Raw genomic sequence first — 19,131 nt, forward strand, 5'->3', positions numbered from 1 at the left:
AGTCAATTAAAAAACAAATTTCTGAAGTATTCTTATCTTAACTCTATGAAAATAGTTTGCATTTATTTTCAAAATCTGAAAACCTGGATTGAGATTGGTCTGTTCATCCTTTTCTATACAATGAAGTGATTTTAAAATTAGTATATTACTAGTAGTTCTGCGAACAGTAGACCTCGCTCATGAATAGCCTACAACTTTAAAACTAATGAGAAGGGCCATTAAGTAAGTACAGTACATATTGTGAAGATTCATCCATGTCATCTCATTTTTATGCCATTATTATTTTCTCCATTGAAAGTGCTAGAGACATTGTTTCCAGGGACACTGGACTTATAAATGTCTCTCAAGGAGGTACCGTTATATTGATCCCATATTTACAATATTACAACTTTTCTAATAATTGATTATAAGAAATCGGTCAACTGTCAGAAAATGGAATACACAGTAGGCAATTTAGACGATGAATCGTCTCACAGATGATAGTGAGACGGAAAATGATTCTAAATAAGATGGGTTTGTTGGTGACAATGACAGGAGGTCGCTAATGTTGTTTTTCATGAAAAGTGGATTCAATGTTATGGCTTGTTATGCCTATGCAGAATGTTAATGCTCACAACTCGGTTTCCGATCTCATACAATATACTAAAAGGAAAACAAAAACTAACTAAGCTGTGATGTCTCCGGCCGGCTCCGTAGGTCTAGAAACTATTCATCTATGAAACAGGGATAATTCGTGTTGAAAAGGGAAGAAATGGTGCAATAAAGTGAGAAGTTTTCTTCATTTAATAAATACAGTATGATTTGGAGTGGCTCAGACGTTCTCAAGGTTCTCGGCTGACAACTCTTGTCCTCTGAGGTCTGAGTGATTGAGTACTTTATTTATGTAGATTACAATATATACTGGCTAGTGAGAGAAGGGAAATGAATGAGTAGTGTGACAACAAACCCTGCTCACTAAAGCTATTCGTATTTGTATTCCCACTACCTGGTTTTCCAGTACATATGTCACATCTAAAAATAGATTGATAGCATTCCTTCATCATTCTAATGATACCATTCATTCAATACAGCACATATTAGAGCGGCACAATTTCTATTCTAAAAAATGAGAGCCAAATTTTTTTACTTATAAATATTTATTGTGGGCACGATTTACTCTTAACTTATTGTAAATCCAAGGATCTTTCATTTTGAAAAGAATAAAAATTGCTGTATCTTCAAAGATAATATTTTTGTCAATAACGGTTTGCCTGGCTTGGCTGCAGTCGGTAAAGCATGAGTAGAAAATTATATAACTCTGGTTGTGGTTCTTAGAATATAAATTAGACAAAACTCTTACAGGCTCGCCCAGGAGCTCCCGCAATTCACTGCTCTTGGACAATTTATATAAATCTCTGGAACGTATTATTTCCAAAGATTTGATTATCAATGCTATATATTGCTGTCTAAACCAACTTATTCGGTGAAGAATATAGTCGGATGGTAATTTTCTTAGTACTTCAATACTGGTAGCTCGATAAATAAATATGAGATTGGTCATACATGGAAGTAGGGGAACAAATAAAGGATACACTATAAAAAATTTGATATGTATATTACACAGAAAAATATCAATGAATAAATAAATATAGAAATATATAGAGCAACAAGCAAAAATAGTAAATGTAAGAACAAATATATCAAAAAGAAAATATCACAGATTAGCTCACTAGTTTTCTAGCATGAAACGTTATCATGTGCTTTTAAATCATCAATCCTATGCATTTATTTTATGCAGCTCAGATATCGACTTGCTGCTGCTTGTTGATTTAAAAGTCTCAATATATATCTTCTTTCCAATAAAATAAAAATAATCAATTGATAAATCAAAAATCTCAAATATATTAATATGTATAGATCTCAGTATATATCTCAGGGCTTGAGGTTCGGCCTCTGGTGGAATTAGATAAATCGATTTATCCGGTGAACATGAGCTACATTTATATCTTTGTAATTTGCTAATAAAATTAATGATTGAGTGAGCATATATACATTATAATATTAAATTTAAATACTCCTTTCATCTGTGCATCTTTAGACATATAAATTTGATACAATTCTTATTCAATAAAATATGCTTTTTTGTACCTTTTTTTAAGACTTGCTCAAGTTTTATATTAATTCGATATTTATAATCTTTCAACGAGCTAGCTTTTTTATATTTTTGTTTCACTCGAAGCACTGAGGGCGCCCTAAATTTATATATTTCGACAATTTTCACTCATGTGCTGAAATTTCCTAGATGATGGTGGCGATCCGAATTTCCTGTCATCCTGGATTTTCTGGTGGCCGAAGTTGTCTTCTCCAAGGGAATAAATAAATATTTAAATGACTTACGCTTTAATATAGCATCACTAAGTCTTATACAAATTAATTTATGAATTTAACTTTAAATCTCTCAAATGTACAATTCAACAAAAGGGACTTGTGCTCTATAAAATTTAGTGGCGTTCCATGGCAGCGTCTGGCAGGCAAGTGGGCTCTCATCTACCCCTATTTTCTAAGATCATACTTCCAACTTACAAATTTACATATATTTAAATATTCAGTTACTACGCCATTAAAAAGATCAAATAGTCTGTGCCAATCTGCTAAGTTATTACCTATATCTTAGGTATTATATTTTATAAATACTCGGATTACATCTGATACATAAACTGAGTAGTGATAACTTATAAATTCTCATCATTTATATAAATATCTATAGATAAATTTGAATCAGCTCGCTATTGCCGCCCATTAACTACTGCAATTTGATTGGTTCATGCAAAATTCATAAATGTATCCATGCGCCTACTGAATATCATACTTCCTTAATATTTTTATTTATTTGATGTGTTTTGTTCATGCTCATTACAAATAATAAATTTTTATGGATTTTATGAGTTGTTTTTCCCTTTACAACAAGTTGCCATGTGCTTACCAAATCCTCTAGTTGAATACTATTTGTTTACAACAAAATTTGCCAAGGTGTCTGGCTAGATTTCAAATTATATGGCTTGATCGATTATTAGGTTGCCCACCAGTAGGTATTATAGCCTAACCTCAATTTTCAATATTTTATAATATATAATAAATAGCAAATAAAAATTCTTTTCTATTTGGCTGTTCTAATTTTAGCCATGATACCCGTTATTATCTAATCTTTCATTTGTTGCTATTGCACTTGGCGATAATAGAGCAGCTGTTTGCTCAAGACCTATAAAATTCTTTCAATATCGATTTTGCTTGCTTATCAAATTTTAATTCGTAACAACACGAAAAAGTAACTTTCTGGATGGAGATTGGTCTGCGGTTTTTCAAATTACAAAAAAACGAAGGTCTTATAAAAAATCGTTACACATTCGTTTCTGCACCTTGTTTCAAAGAACTTGTATACCAAATTTCATCCAAATCGGATAATAACTGCATCTGTAATTGCAGTACAAAGAAACAAACAAACTGACAAAAGCCGATCGAGTTGAAACTAAGACCTCAGCTTCGCTTCGGTCAATAAAGGCAAATCAATCAATCAACTTATCCTTGTAATGTTGGTTTACCATTGTTATATTTCTGTAATAGAATCACCAATAGGTGGTTTTATGGAAACCAACAGGTCAAATGCAAGGAGATTTATTATCAGGTGTAACTGAAATCTATATGTGATAGTCTGGTCTACCTGGTCTCAGGTTGTAGAGCACAAAATCAGGGATTTTGGTTCATAAATTCAAATAGTGAAAATTGGAAGATTTAAAATGAAAATTTCTCTAAATCTAGATGTTTCCGAAAATTTGACGCGTTTTTGAAAAATTGTAACTCAGCATCAATGGAGTTAGAAAGCTCCCAATGATTCCATTTTATTCGAAATGTTATCTAAAAAGACGAGAATGTGCTTTTCTGTCTGATGGCTCTATTTTGTCGAAAATTCTCCCCCCCCCCAAAAAAAAAGAAATTGAAAAAATATACAGAAATCCATGGTTTTTGGAGGATCTAGGGATAAAAGGTCAACTTCTTGTATCTATGTTTTCCAATACTCCATACTAGTTCTTAAAAAGCTGTCATCCAATCTCAATAGTGCCAATTTGGGGCAAAATTTTTGTACAAATTGTGAAGACCCAAATCTGTACCTACTTCGACAGTCTCAATTTGATGAGTAGTTCTCAGTACTGCTATAGAGTGGGCGAAAATATCACAGGAGCAGTTTTAACTATTATTGATGATATAATACAGGCTTTTGAGGATAAGTGTGTGGCTCAAATTACAGCATGCGATTCAAGTAAAGCGTTTGACTGTGTGGATCGCTCAATTCTGTTTCAAAAATTGAATCACTTGGGAATACGTGGAGAGTGTCTCATTTTTTTCAATTCATATCTGGATAACAGATCGCAGATAGTTGATGTGAATGGGAACAAATTATCTGCTTCCTATGTTAAGTTTGGTGTGCCTCAGGGTTCAGTACTGGGGCCACTGTTGTTTCTAGTGATGGTCAATGATCTACTTGGCAGTTGACCGAGCAAAGTGAGGTCTAAGATTCAAGTCGACGGTTTTGCATTTCTCTTTATGTTTATATGTTGCACATTTACGGCGAACCGCGGTAATAAATTTTCATGAAATTTGACAGGTATGTTCATTTTTAAATTAAGCGTTGACATATATACAAGGTTTTTGGAAAATTTGCATTTCAAGAATAATATAAAAGGAAAAAGGAGCCTCCTTCATACACCAATATTAGAGTAAAAATCAGACCATAGAATTATCCATCATAAACCAGCTGTCGAGTGGATTATAAATTGCATGCAATGACGCATGCAATTAATGTCTTAATGTAACTTGATAAAAAAATCAGCTGTTGGGTGGACTATTAGTTGCATTCAATGAGGCATGCAATTGATAACTCGAAAAAGCATAGTATTTTCTCCCGACTTTTCTCTGCTTTCAACTCGGTAAGCTTTTAATGATGATAGCATAGTTGTTCACAACAAATTATTAGCATTGTCGGTACAACAACCCAAACAGCCATTAGTTTTTTACACACCAATATCTCACCGACATGACAGGACAGGACATAATTTACTCTGATTGACAGTATTAGAGGAGGCTGTGGTTTATAACTGCGCGAGGTCTACTGTTCACAGAACTACTAGTATAACTTCAAAAACAATCATGTTCGCAGATGATACAACTTTTCTTTCTGTTGACAGAGAATTACAAACTCTAAACAGGATTGCCAATGAAACTTTAAATCAAGCTGTCATATGGTTCAAAGCTGATATTTTTGTCATCAATGAGTCAAAAACACAAGAGGCCATTTATTCATTGAACACCAGATCCAAGTTTCCAGAAAAATATGTGAGAAAAAATAAATTACTGGGGGTTCCGATCGACAATCATTTGATATGGGGTGACCACATAGATTCAGTATGTAGTAAGCTTTCAAAGGTAATTTATTTGTTAAAGACTTTGAAATACCATGTACCTGAAAGTTATTTTATGAGTATCTATTATGCTCTATTTCATTCTATATTGAATTATGGTATTATTCTATGGGGAAATTGTGCAAGAGTATCCGAAGTTTTGTTATTTCAAAAGAAAGCAATTAGAATTATAACCAATTCTGAGATGAGAGTCCACTGTAAGCCACTTTTTATTAAAAGTTTGTACATTTATACACCCTGCTATTACATGTCAAGTCTGAGGAAACAAATCTAACCAGCAACAAAAATATCCATACACACCATACAAGAAGCTATGAAAATTTTCATATACCACAAGTACGGTTAGCAAAGACCTTAAGAAGCCATGTAAATGTAGGTTTGAGCCTCTTCAATCACCTCCCACTAGAAATTTCCCGTTTTTTGAAGTTTAAAGATGCGCTTTACAATTTTCTAGTCAAAAATCCCTTTTACAGCTTGAAAGAGTACTATGAGAAGTGAATATTTGAATGTGTTATGACTTGAAAAAAATGTATAGTTTGATTTTATTATGACTTATATTGTATATAAATATATTAAGATGTAGTTAAATATTATAACTATCACGACAATGTCTCATGCAATCATGTAATTGTTCTTGGACAAATAAAATATTCTTATTCTTGTTTTCTATGAACTTTATTTTTGTTCTATATAATAATTGTTTTTATTTTTAATTTCAGGTGAGTAAAACTCAAATGAATCCTTAATTTCTTTTTGAAGTTTCCGGTTATATTGAACTTCCAAATAATACAGGTAAAAAGTACAATAAATTTAGTAGTTCTACAAAATCTTCGTGAACAGTCCTGATCATAAACATTCTTTTTAACAAATCTGGAAGAAAAAATTGTTCACCCAATTATAGAGTGTAAAAACAAGATATTTTTGATTAAGGTGCGTACAGACTATTGCGCCACAAACACGCGCATTTCACTTTTCATCAGCTGATGTTATTCTTTTTATTCATTTATTGATGGAGACAACAGGTAAACCCCCATTTTTCCTCCTTAGCGCAATACAATAATTTTCAACATAATATGGATAATATGAAAAAAGTAGAAATCATCAACTTAGCTTATTACTAGTAGTTCTGCGAACAGTAAACCTCGCTCATGAATACAACTTTCAATCTAATGAGAAGGGCCAGTACAGTAAGTACAATATATTGTGAAGATTTAGTCATGATTGTCATCTATTATTTTCTCCATTGAAAGTGCTAGAGACACTGTTTCCAGGGACACCGGACTTATCAAGGAGTACCTTTATATCAAATACATACCTTTTAAATGAAAAAGACTAAAAAATTGTCAAAAAACCTCAGATTTATTGATACTCAGAAAGACCGGTTTTGGTCATTATCAGAGTTTATCAGAGATTGACATTGGTGTAATTACCGAAACCGGTATTTCTAAGTAGCAATAAATCTGTGTTTTTTTGACAATAATTTCTTGGTCTTTTTAATTTAATGTTAATAATTACCACAATATCAACTTCTCAACTACACAAAAAGGAAAAAAAATACCTTTATACCTTTACATAGGAATTTTTCTCTACAACTGCAGTATAGGACTCCAATACAATAAAGATTGTTTTTTAATAATTTATCCAATTAATTTGTTAAATCAATTTAATAATAATAATAAGATGATTCAATTTAATTACTCTATCTAATCATAATAATTTATTTTATAACTAGCAAGAACCCGTGCTTCGCAAGGATCTATTTAAAAACTTGACAAAATGAAAACTTGACGTAATGAAATTTTGAAGAATTGAGAATAGGCCTATAACCATCCTTGGTTAATTAAGAATCTATAAGCAAAATTTCAAGTTAATGTAGTCCAGTAGTTCAGACGTGATGATGCGTCAAACATAATTTTCCTATCCCGTACGTGCATAAGCCAGCTCTTTACTTTATATAATTATTATAGATATAGTTAACGACTGCAAGAGATAGGACTGTGGAACAGATTAGTGATGAAACTATGATAGCGCCAGAAGTGTCTCAAACACAATAGTATAGGTACTACATGAACTTTTTGAAAGTGATTTGAAAAAATTTTAAAACAACAGAACTGAACCTGTGATCTGCATAAATGTCCTGTAACAACTAAAGGTGCGTCCACACAATCATGCCGAACCGAACCTCGAACCGCGCAGAAAACCGTGAATTCCTCCGAACATCTTGCCTTTCAACGAACATGAGCATATGTTTCATAATGTTAAAAATCAGCTGTTAATCATTCGCCGTACCGTACTCCGAACCATTCGCCGTGCCGCTTGCCTCTGTTCTAACTGCTCGCCTCACCTCACTCCAACGCTGAACTTTTCAGCCAATCAGAGCCCTCGATTACAATTCGCCGTGCAGCTCGCACCACAATATTTTGGCTATCCATAAGTGGAAAACATGCGAACATGAATACAGAAGTATGGGCAATTTTTTATTTGATTAAATTCATGTTTTGAAGAATTCATTGTTACGATTGATAAATTGATAAGAGCTTATAAATATTTTCTAATTAAAATGAAATAACTTCTGAAAAAAATAATGATTGGATAAATATCAATATTGAATTATTGTTGACCAAGAACTCAGTACATCGACAATAATTCATTCAACTAATTCTGTATTGATAAGATTATAATCATTTTCTCTATTGATAATCAATTTCATCAACTAATCATCAACTAACTGAAAAAAGTACTTCAACTTCCAAGAATTTATTATTAATAGAATTATATAAATAGGCTATAAAGTGTAGGTCATATCTAAATTCACAAAGAGTTCGATTCTTGTTGGCAAGATAGATGTTATTCAATGCAGAAATCATTGTTATTTTACTAAAAGATAGGATAAAATAAATAAATGAAGAAATAATATCAAAAAGGTGCATTAATATCAAAAGGTACTTTTTTGTTCAGCTTGCCAAAATACCCCTCATTTCAATATCAAAATTCTCGACTGACTGTACAGTGAGTCAATCATTCTATCAAGGCTTGAATAATTTTGAAATTTTAATTAAATAAAAATGGTAGAGAATAATTATCATGTAGATATCAACACCTTTATTTAAAGACATATTAACTGCATGCGTTTTCATATTGCCGATACAGCATTGATAAAACTGTAGACGTTTATTTAGCAGTCTCAAAAAACTGTTCTAGCTGAAAAATTAATAGGCCTAATACATGCCACGTGTAGGCTTATACATTGCATCAGGAAAACGAAGTTCAAAACTATGGTTTTCCTAAACATATGCTTTTGAGATAATTTCTTTGATGCAACTGTTTCACATTCACCATTATAATATTAAACAGAGTTTGTGAAAATAAAAATATTTATTGATTACCAAAACAATACTATTATCATATTAATGATAATAATTAATTATTAAAACAATACTTTTATTATATCAATAAAAATAATATTATTAAACATATTTATCAATTATCAGAACAATATTATTGAGGTTGAGTGGAATCAGGTAGAAAACAATAATAGAACAGATGTTCTTTTTTGAATTTCTATCATATTATTTTGTTATTTCCAATGATTACAACATATGTTAGAATATCACATGTCAATAAATAAATTATCTCATTTCCATATGGCACTCACCTTACCGCATGTTCATAACCTTAATTAATAGGATCCTTTTTCATCCTTTGAAACCCTTAGAGGCAAAATATCTCAAAATCTGTTCTTAGTGCGCGTCTAGCATGTTTGAAGAATATTTGTCCAAAATTTCAAGTCTGTAGGACAATTAGTTTGAGCTGTAGTGTGATTTTACATCAAAATTTTCAAAAAATGCTCTATCCTGGACCCTCCTGTGCTCCTGATCGGAATTTTTCTGCATAGATCTAATTTTTTTTCGTAGCTGAACAAAAAAGTTCCTCATGACTTTTCTGTGCAATAAGCGGTTAAAAAGTACAAAATTTTGGGGGGGCCCCAGCTCCCTCAGGGGGGCAAATTTCTAAAAATCCTTTCTTAGTGGATGTTTTCAGGCTACCATAAACAATCGTGCAAAATTTCAAGTTTTTAGGCTCAGTAGTTTGGGCTGTGGTGTGATTTCAGTCTGTCGGGGCTTAGCCTTTTATAAGTATTTTATAATAATAAATATATTATTAGAATAAGATGAAATAATATTAGTATTATCTGCAAAAAAAATCTGACAGGAACGAGAATTGAACCTGAGTCCCTCAGTGTGACAGACCACGGTCTAACCGACTCGACCACCATGTGCTCGTATCAATGGATGCGAAAATGTATTGGAATGAATTGCTGTATCTTCAAAGACACATCCTTTCTGGATTGAGGTTAGTTCGCGGTTTTTTAAATATTACAAAAAAACCAGAGGTTTTATCAAAAATCGTTACACATACGTTTCTGCGCCTTGTTTCAAAGAACTTGCATACCAAATTTTATACAAATCGGACAATAACTGCGGTACAAACAAACAAACAAACTAACAGACAAAAGCCGATCGAGTCGAAACTAAGACCTCAGCTTCGCTTCGGTCAATAAAGCTATAAAAATGACATAATATGAAAAATAGAAGAAATATAAAGTAGTATATTTTAGTACAGACCACATACTACTAGACTAAATCATATGAAATCCTTCGGAATTTGGAAGGGGAGAACCAGAAGATGTCCAAGTACTCTGAACAACTATTGAAAATTCTTTGAGCTCTACTACTTAGAGGAAAGCTATAATGGCTTATGGTTCTGGAGCGAGAAATATGGAATGAAAATCCAGAACTTGGCGCAATGGTATTCATGCATATGTTAATTTTAGAAAGCAGGTAGGAAGAATCAATTCTATTATTTAAAAGATTGTACAGAAAAACAAGTAATGTAACATCACGTCTTAGTTTCAGTGACCTAATATTGAACATACTTCTGTATTTCTGTATTTGTACAGAAACAATACTATACAGATATAAACATAGCATCAGCTCATGAAAAGGGAAATACGCGTTTTCTTGGCGCATACGTCTGCACGCTCCCAAACAAAATTGATACCTAGTTGTTGAATGATTGAAATGATCACAATTACATTATTTCTAATATTATAGTCATGAGAGTTTTAAAAATATTTTTCATGTCAACATTGTAGTGAAACAGATTGTACTGAAAAATTGAAAATATTTAGATAATTTCATACATAATGATTTGATAATGATTTATCCGAACATTAGAATAGTACGTATTGAATACCGTATTCTTTGTTTCATAAGAACTCTAAAAAATGAGCCACTTAACGATTTAGTTAAAAGATAAGATGTCAACTTTATTATCAATACTTTTACTTACTGTCAGCCTACTTGAGAATTACTTCCCAAGAAGCTACTTTTCTGATGGTCCTTCAGTTTGTTAATAATCTCTTTTGTTAAAAATGTATCGTTTTCTTAATATCATTCATGGCTGTTTTTTATCCATTAGTCTAATAAATTATTAGTTTCTTCTTTCTAAATTTTATTTTTAAATGTTCTCCACCTCAGTAGTTTCCGAATTTGGCAGAAATCGTTGAATTTGGGGTGTCTGAATAGCAAAATAAGATTTCAATATCGTCCAAAATTATAGTTAGCCGACTATAGTACGGAATCTAAACATAGATGAATGAATGTGTCTGATGTTCATGGAAGAAATCTTAACAGATTTCCACATTCCCTCGTTGAGATTGACCGGGCGCCTTGAAGGAGATTCTTTGTTGGGTGTGTAGTCTCTTTTATTTTTAGTATATTGAACACTGCACAGTTTGTTTTGCGAAAAAGTTAACAACGTGGCATACGAGGGCACTTTCTAATGTGTTTGTCTAAACTTTTCTATTTTTCTGTAGTATATGCCAGAACTATATAAATATAACTCTAAGTTTGTGCCTCTTCTACATGTGAAATTCAAACCTTATCTTGGACTTTGTCACCTATAAATTTGGAAGAAAAGTAGCACAAGGACTACAAAAAATATATTATTCTGTTTATTAGAAGCACTATTAATGCTATTCATGGTTGATATAGGACATTAAACAGCTGATTAGGTGAAACAGCAGGTAGCCAGCCGTACCACTACACACAGCAAAAAATAATTTTTCCTCCACCTCCTGTCTAAAGTGCTTATTTTACTCACTGGAACATAATACTAAAGTGTCACTTTTTCGCTCTCGGGAGGAAAAAACAAGAAAACTCCATAGAGCGTAAAGTAACTCCATTTAAATAACATGGGAAGCATCTCTATTTCAAAAACGTACACTTGAAATAGGTTAGAAGGCCTAAGCTCAGATGAGGAAGCATATAGAGTAGTCATTAAACCAACTAAATTCAATACCTCAACCAGACATTTGATCAATATATGAAATTTATGCTTGTATGCTAAAATTATTACAAACTTCATATCACTATACTAAAAAAATGTGTAATTTTTTTATTCCATGTTATTAAAAATACCAGCCTACGAATATTCCTCATTAACTAATCAAATTTGAAACGGGAACTTCATCATAGCTGTAGTTGTGGTGGCCATTGTTGTTACAACTTTTGCCGGCAGATAGCGTACAGCACTGTCGACGGAGAACTGTGATTACAAGCCAGCTGTTTCTGTTTACTTTTTACTTTCCTTGCCCTATTACCATAGGTAAGGAAAGTATTGCTTTCCAAAAAAAATTAAGGTACCCTGATTTCAAGTTTTCTACATGTTTCAAGTCCCCCTGAGTCCAAAAACATGATTTTTGGGTGTTGGTCTGTGTGTGTGTGTATGTGTGTGTGTGTGTGTGTGTGTGTGTGTGTATGTGTGTATGTCTGTGAATACGATAACTCCATTCCTAATCAACCGATTGACTTGAAATTTTAAACTTAAGGTCCTTATACCATGAGGATCCGACAATAAGAAATTCAATAAAATTCAATTCAAGATGGCGGAAAAAATGGCGGATAATTACTAAAAAACCATGCTTTTCACGTTTTTCTCGAAAACGGCTCTAACGATTTTCTTCAAATTCATACCATGGATAGCTATTTATAAGCTCTATCAACTGGCATGAGTCTCATTTCTGGGAAAATTTCAGGAGCTCTGTAATATTCTTGAGAAAAATTGCGGATAATGACGAAAAAACCATGTTTTTCACGGTTTTCTCGAAAACGGCTCTAACGATTTTCTTCGAATTTATACCATGGATAGCTATTTATAAGCCCTATCAACTGGCATGAGTCTCATTTCTGGGAAAATTTCAGGAGCTCTGTAATATTCTTGAGAAAAATGGCGGATAATGACGAAAAAACCATGTTTTTCACGGTTTTCTCGAAAACGGCTCTAACGATTTTCTTCAAATTCATACCATGGATAGCTATCTATAAGCCCTATCAACTGGCATGAGTCTCATTTCTGGGAAAATTTCAGGAGCTCAGTAATATTCTTGAGAAAAATGGCGGTTAATGACGAAAAAACCATGTTTTTCACGGTTTTCTCGAAAACGGCTCTAACGATTTTTTCAAATTCATACCCTGTATAGTTATTTATCAGATCTATCAACTGGCATGAGTCTTTTTCCTGGGAAACTGATGGGGGGTCCATCCTATCCTTGAGAAATGGACTTTGTAACCTCCATCTCGTGCATGAGGTAGGTAGGTAGGTAGAGCAGTTTATGAAAAGTACATAGTCATAGTCAAGATATTTCATCTGTAGAACAGCTGTTATGAAGAAAAAATCATCGAATTTCACAATATTTACACGAAGGAAAAAGTACTCTGAAAACAATTATTATATATACACATATATACAGTAGTCTGATCGTAGTTGCAAATAATATCGCTGGCCCAGTTCAACAGTGCTACAACTCAAAAATCCAAGTTTTGAGAAAAAGGCAATTTAATGTTTCAAATTATTACTGTGAATTATGTATTGCTTCTGGAGGGTTGATTTCTTCCAAGTAGAAGTATAATGTTCATAATTACCACTCGGTAATCTTACAACATTGATTTAATTATTATTTGTTGAGATAATTGTCATTTTTTGAGTTAGTGTTGTTTAGAATTGGTTAATTTTCCAACCTGACATGCATATTTCTTACTTGACGCTTTATTCCCCTTAATTTCTCAACTCATTGATGGATGTAATTTATGTATTTAAGCCGTTTCACATTTACCATACAGTAAAATACAACTCCAAAAATTGAAATTTACTAGTATTTTCTTGTACAGTATGGTATAGGTCCAATGAAATCTTCCATTACTGTATTGTAAAAGTTTGTATTATAAAGAAATGAGTAAACTCCAATTATTGTAAGTTCATCATCTATCCATCAATGGGTTGAAGTTATGATAATTTTATAAATAATATTAAAATAATGATGAGGTAATGCAATTACCTAAATGGGGGGTAGGGAATTTCCTGTAGAGTTTGAGAAAAGAATTTTGATGAAATCAACACAATGTGTTTTATTATGTCATAATAAAAGGCAAAAATGTATATTATAATTTAATTTTTGATATTATTAATTCAAGGAAATAAGATAAAACATTAAATATGAAAAAAGTGATACTTCCAATTAAAATTCATCATCTTCTACATTTGTATTTGAATTATTGACTCTCAAATTTTTGTAGAAGTCCCAGTGTACTCTGGGAATCACGTGGGCATCACAGAGATCAAGTAGATCTTTCTTCTTAGGAGCTGGAATCCCCGGTCGGTCTGAATATGCAGGAACCAGTTCACAAGAAGTTTTCAGCTTCAACCCTCTGGCTCTCCCCATGATGTGTAATTTCATCCAGTCCTTTTGCTCATACGAGGTTTTGTACAGGATTGTGTTTGGACATTTTTTCTCCACCCTTACACAACATACGTCATGCCAAAGTATTTTTTCCTTCTCTTCATTTATTGAGAAATTTTTCCCCATCTGCTTAGTCAGCAATTTTAAATCAAAAAATTCTGACGTGTCAATTTCTTCCACTTTGAAAGGATTCCCTGTCTTCTTGGACAACTGAATAATTGTAGTCCATTGTGATGGATGGACAATCGGTCCTCTAGTCAGCATCAGCTTTCTCTCTCTTTCAATCAATGAGTGCATATGGTCTCCCTCATTCTGGGTATGACCAGCAACCAAGTATTTGTGAGTGATTGAATTATATTTCAAATTCCTTACACAATGTGTGTACAAAGAAAACAGAAATTTATTCTTGTTTTGCCCTACACAATTATCAGAGTAAAACACAATATCTTGTTGAAGACTGCCACTTTCTTCCTTCAGAAAGTTGTAGACACAACTTCCAATTTCATTTGCTCCTCGTCTTCCCAATTCTTCATTCCAGAAGTACGAGTAGCCCTTCTTATCAATAATATTGTAAATAGTAAAGTTGTAGCAAGACAATTTTCTTCTGTAATACAGCATAGAGTTCTCTCCACATGGAACAGGTAGCACAGCTTGTAAATCAAATGTTAGAACAGACTGAATGTTTTTCTCCTCTATATCTCTTTTTTTTCACTCCTGGACAACTCTTTTTCTTTTAGGTGTTGTTCATATTGAACTTTAATTTTCTGTTTTTCCTCCTCATTTAAATCTTTTATTTTTTCACATAATACACAAAGGTCTTTTTTTGGTTTATGAAAGGAGATATTAAACTCTGTGTTAAATATTGTTTCATAAAGGTAAGGTTTACCATACAACTCACCCTCACTCATTTTTTTCTCTTTGTACATTCTGTACATCGATGCTATTGTAAGGCCTCCATCAATGTATTCCCTTTTGGAATCAGCCCTGCAATAATGAGACTCTATTCGACAAAAAGAGTCTATATGCTCTCGGATTCCTTTTTTTATACTATCATCCACTTTTTTATGGTTGACATGTTTCCCTCTCAAATCCCCTTGAACTATACCCATCTCATCCTTTTTACTCAGTGCTGTATTCACAAATGTATTGCTGATGCTCAAGGTATTCAAGAAGAATGTTTTACAAACACGTGTTCTTGAAGAATTCAAATCAAAATAATAAGCATAATTTTTACCTCTATTACTACCTTCTCTTTGATACCTATACTTGGGTTCAATGACTTCTAAGTGATTGATGACAAAGTTTCTTTGTTGTGTCTGGTCACCTATGTCCCAAAACCTGTCCAAAATCATCTGCCTTTCATCATTATTTATCTTATTTGTGCATCCAATCCTACATTTATCACTACATCCATTTTTCAAAGATTTTTTCTCCACAAAATTACCCCTTGAGTTTTCATATTCTTTTCCTGATCTTTTCTTCATTTTCATCATATTTTTCTTCCATGTTTCTGGTCTTCTGACTCTCTTCCTCGATTTTCTTTGAATTACTTCAGAATCTTCAAGTTCTGGATTCTCTTGAAGCACCTCTACAGCTTGATTCTCTTGAAGCATGTCTACAGCTGGATTCTCTTGAAGCACCTCTGCTGCTGAATTCTCTTGAAGCAACTGCCCAGCTGGATTCTCTTGAAGCATCTCTATAGCTGGATTTTCTTGGAGCACTTCAGCAGCTTGCACTTCACCTGAAAAAACAAAGTAACATTCTACTTAAGTTCCAAAAATAATGAGTACACACAAATCATGTACTTACAGTACTTCTAACTGCTAAACATTGAAAATTTGCATCACAAATTTATGGCATTTATCAATTCAATAATACTAAATTGTGTGATGTAACTATCAGAATCGACGGTTTTCATACTCCAGAAACGTTCAAGCCAATGATAGTTTTTGTACGATTATCCTTATTTGTATGAGAAAACGTCAAAATCTCTTAAAACTCTCGCTCAATCATCAACAATAATTTCAGTTCAAATAGGGCAGTTCGTCGTTCTCACGCTAGATGGCATTAACCCAGTTTAAACGAAGTACAGTGACCAACTTGCTCAAAAGGTATTTTGAATCGGTTTGATCATGGTAAATAGGAGATAAAAAGGTGGTAAACACAGATAAAAAGATATAGAATGGCCCTAGGGCAGTAAAGAACCACTTTCGGCCTCGATATGACATAATATGTAAAACAGCTCATTACATGCAAGTGTGGCGAAAAAATACTTACTCTCATTGCTGATAGCTTCCACTTGTTCTGCATCCATTTCCATCAGAGACTGATTAGATTCATTATCAGAGTCATTATTCTCAGGAGGATAATAGTTGGCATCCTTATCAGAGTCATCAGCTTCAGAATAAGTCTCATCACACTCAGAAATATCCTGAAAAGTGTAAGGAATTGGAAGATTAGATCAAGATCTACTCACATAGAAATATTCAGACAAAAGGAAGCAATAGTATCAAATGTATTTATATTGGCTCTTGTATAATATTGATCAAAATAATCTAGAAATGATGATACAGAGATAATGATGTTTACAATAAACATTTCGAAATCAATCACAAGTTTTTAAATTGAGCCTTTATTCAATAAATATTTATTAATAATTATTCTATGAATAATAAATTATATTATTATTAAGAGTTTTCCATCCTTTGTACCTACTTATAAATATTAAAGTTGTTTATCCATAATTTGTGATAATTGGTTCTTTAAAATTACAAGAAGAAAATTTATAATAGTGATTTGTAGACTCTTCTTCTTAATAGATTGTTATAATATCCAGTCACAGCCGAACAAATGATGAAGATGCATCATTCACCATTGAATGATTGACAAAAACATCTTCTTGAATTAGATGTAGGCTAATGAACAAGGTTTGTAGTGGAGTCCCATTTCAATCACATTACTTTCAAAGAAAATACTTAGATTGTCTCCTCTTCTACCTTGTAGTATTAAGGTTTTTCATAGAAAATAATAAATAGGCTAGTCTACAACTGTAATTTCTTCCAACTTACTTGCTCATTGTTATGGCCTTCTGATTCATAATCCATCCTGTCATTAATTTCAGGAGTATGATCATTAGTAGCAATGACAGAATTGAGGTTTTCACAGTCAGAGATAATAACCTGAAAAAAATGAAATCAATTGTTAAGAGTTCATTGAACTAAAAAATCTTGAAGTGATGTAAATATTATTCTTCCTGATACATTATGATTCCTAGGTAGCCTATAAATTGGTACGACTATGGTCATAATGCTGGGAAGCACATTTTCAAATTCCATCAAATCAAAAAAGTAACCATATACTTAGGTTACCGGTAGATATAATTATCATTTATGGTAGTGTCAAGAAAAAGTGCATCCCAGATATAGGACCGTGGCCGTAGGTATCGATAGTTACGAAACTGTAAAATATTACTCATGATGATAAAAATTACAAAGAGAATTCATATAGGCTAGTGGAATATGTCTATATCTAAAACTTTTCTGGCTATTAGAACAATAAAAAATTATTTTGTTGAGTACAAGTCATGAGGAAGTCAACAAAAAGTATTGATTAGAGTAGCATTATAGACCTAAGCATCAAACTGCTCATACAAAAAATGATTTTCTTACTGTCCTTCAAGTGTCAAGAAATTATTATTTCAACACCATAATAATAATAATAATGAAAAAAGTAAGGAATACAACTAATATTATTCTATTAAAACGTGTATGTTTCTTACCTGTTCATTTTCATGCCGCAAGGCATCTCTAACATTGATAGAATGTTCATTTAAATAGGTTACATCCACAAATTCGTTGCTTTGTCTTATTGCTTCAGCGGTTTGAGATAAACTTACAATAAATGCTGCACGTGATTCCCTACAAATAATATTATTACTGGAACTTTTACTAGACATTATTATGAATTACAATGCACGACCACAGAACATAATTATTCTTGCACCATACCTGGAGTAACATTAACCTAAAACTTTTAGAAACGACGCCGACTCGGAATGTTTTACCACTGCCTACCTGATTTCCAAGTCAACAGAGAACTATTTTGAGTTAGTGCTGTATTGCTTGGGGAATTCGTAATAACAGCTGAGTAGTTCAGAGGTGAAACTACACTATTATGAGTTAGTGTAGTATAGCATTTGATAATATTACAATTTATACTATATTACAGAATTCACACTGAATTATTTCTAGTTGGTGTAATGTAGCACTGGTATTATTGGAAAAATTGAAGAATTCAAGACAACATTATGTACTTTAACATCTGATAGGAGTATTTTTCGACTTAGTTGAGTATAGCTCTGGAAAGAGGATGTTAAGCTGAGGAGAATGATGTAAAAATCACAAAAATGGCAATTTTTGAGTTGTAGCACTGTTGAACTGGGCCAGCGATATGTTGCCGCCAAAAATTGTCATGATGTTATTCCCCTAAATTATTCTCGTTTGAGAATGAGGCTTACAGTTCAATGAGCAAGGAAAGTTGTGTGAGTGTACCACACCAGATTTTTAGGAGAGCAACTGAAAGAATTTAATACCACGAGCTCTTAAGACAATAACTTTGTATTTCTAACAGATAAGTGAAGTAAACTTGTTCTTTCCAAATTTAGGTGACATTCTTCATAATAATTATTGATTGATAAAATGTACATAACTAAGGTTCCAATTTTGTTTTCCTTTGACCACAGGTCAAATGCTTCCGTTTTTGACTTATTTTTAGATTATGTTGTAACACATTGTTTGGTCACGTACGTTTTTAGAAATTATTTTATTTGCAGTTTTTATAAAAATGTAGATGGAGGAAAAATGTTGTGTATATCACGAG

The 19,131-nt window shown here is 32.6% G+C and overlaps 2 protein-coding genes across 3 annotated transcripts in view; one reads left to right on the forward strand and one right to left on the reverse strand.

Annotated features, from left to right (window-relative positions):
• LOC111045398 (rho-related BTB domain-containing protein 1) overlaps window positions 1-19,131 on the forward strand; it is a 94,512-nt gene that overhangs the window by 22,186 nt on the left and 53,195 nt on the right. The gene's annotated exons all lie outside the window — the stretch shown is intronic.
• On the reverse strand, window positions 14,452-18,701 carry LOC120353480. Of its 2 annotated transcripts, none has more exons than XM_039437289.1 (3): window positions 18,032-18,701; window positions 17,322-17,432; window positions 14,452-16,684 (listed from the first exon to the last, which is right to left on the reverse strand). In XM_039437289.1, the coding sequence occupies exon 3, from the start codon at window positions 15,945-15,947 to the stop codon at window positions 14,946-14,948; it is 1,002 nt and encodes a 333-aa protein (XP_039293223.1). In that variant the 5' UTR covers window positions 15,948-16,684; window positions 17,322-17,432; window positions 18,032-18,701; the 3' UTR covers window positions 14,452-14,945. Both variants share the same exon structure in this region, with proteins under 2 accessions (XP_039293223.1, XP_039293228.1).

Source organism: Nilaparvata lugens, chromosome 1 (genome assembly GCF_014356525.2).
Source record: "Nilaparvata lugens isolate BPH chromosome 1, ASM1435652v1, whole genome shotgun sequence".
Lineage (NCBI taxonomy): Eukaryota > Metazoa > Arthropoda > Insecta > Hemiptera > Delphacidae > Nilaparvata > Nilaparvata lugens.

Excerpts from the sequence above, each read along its gene's own strand:
- LOC120353480 (XM_039437289.1), bottom strand. The coding sequence starts at position 15,947 with ATGCTTCAAGAGAATCCAGCTGGGCAGTTGCTTCAAGAGAATTCAGCA.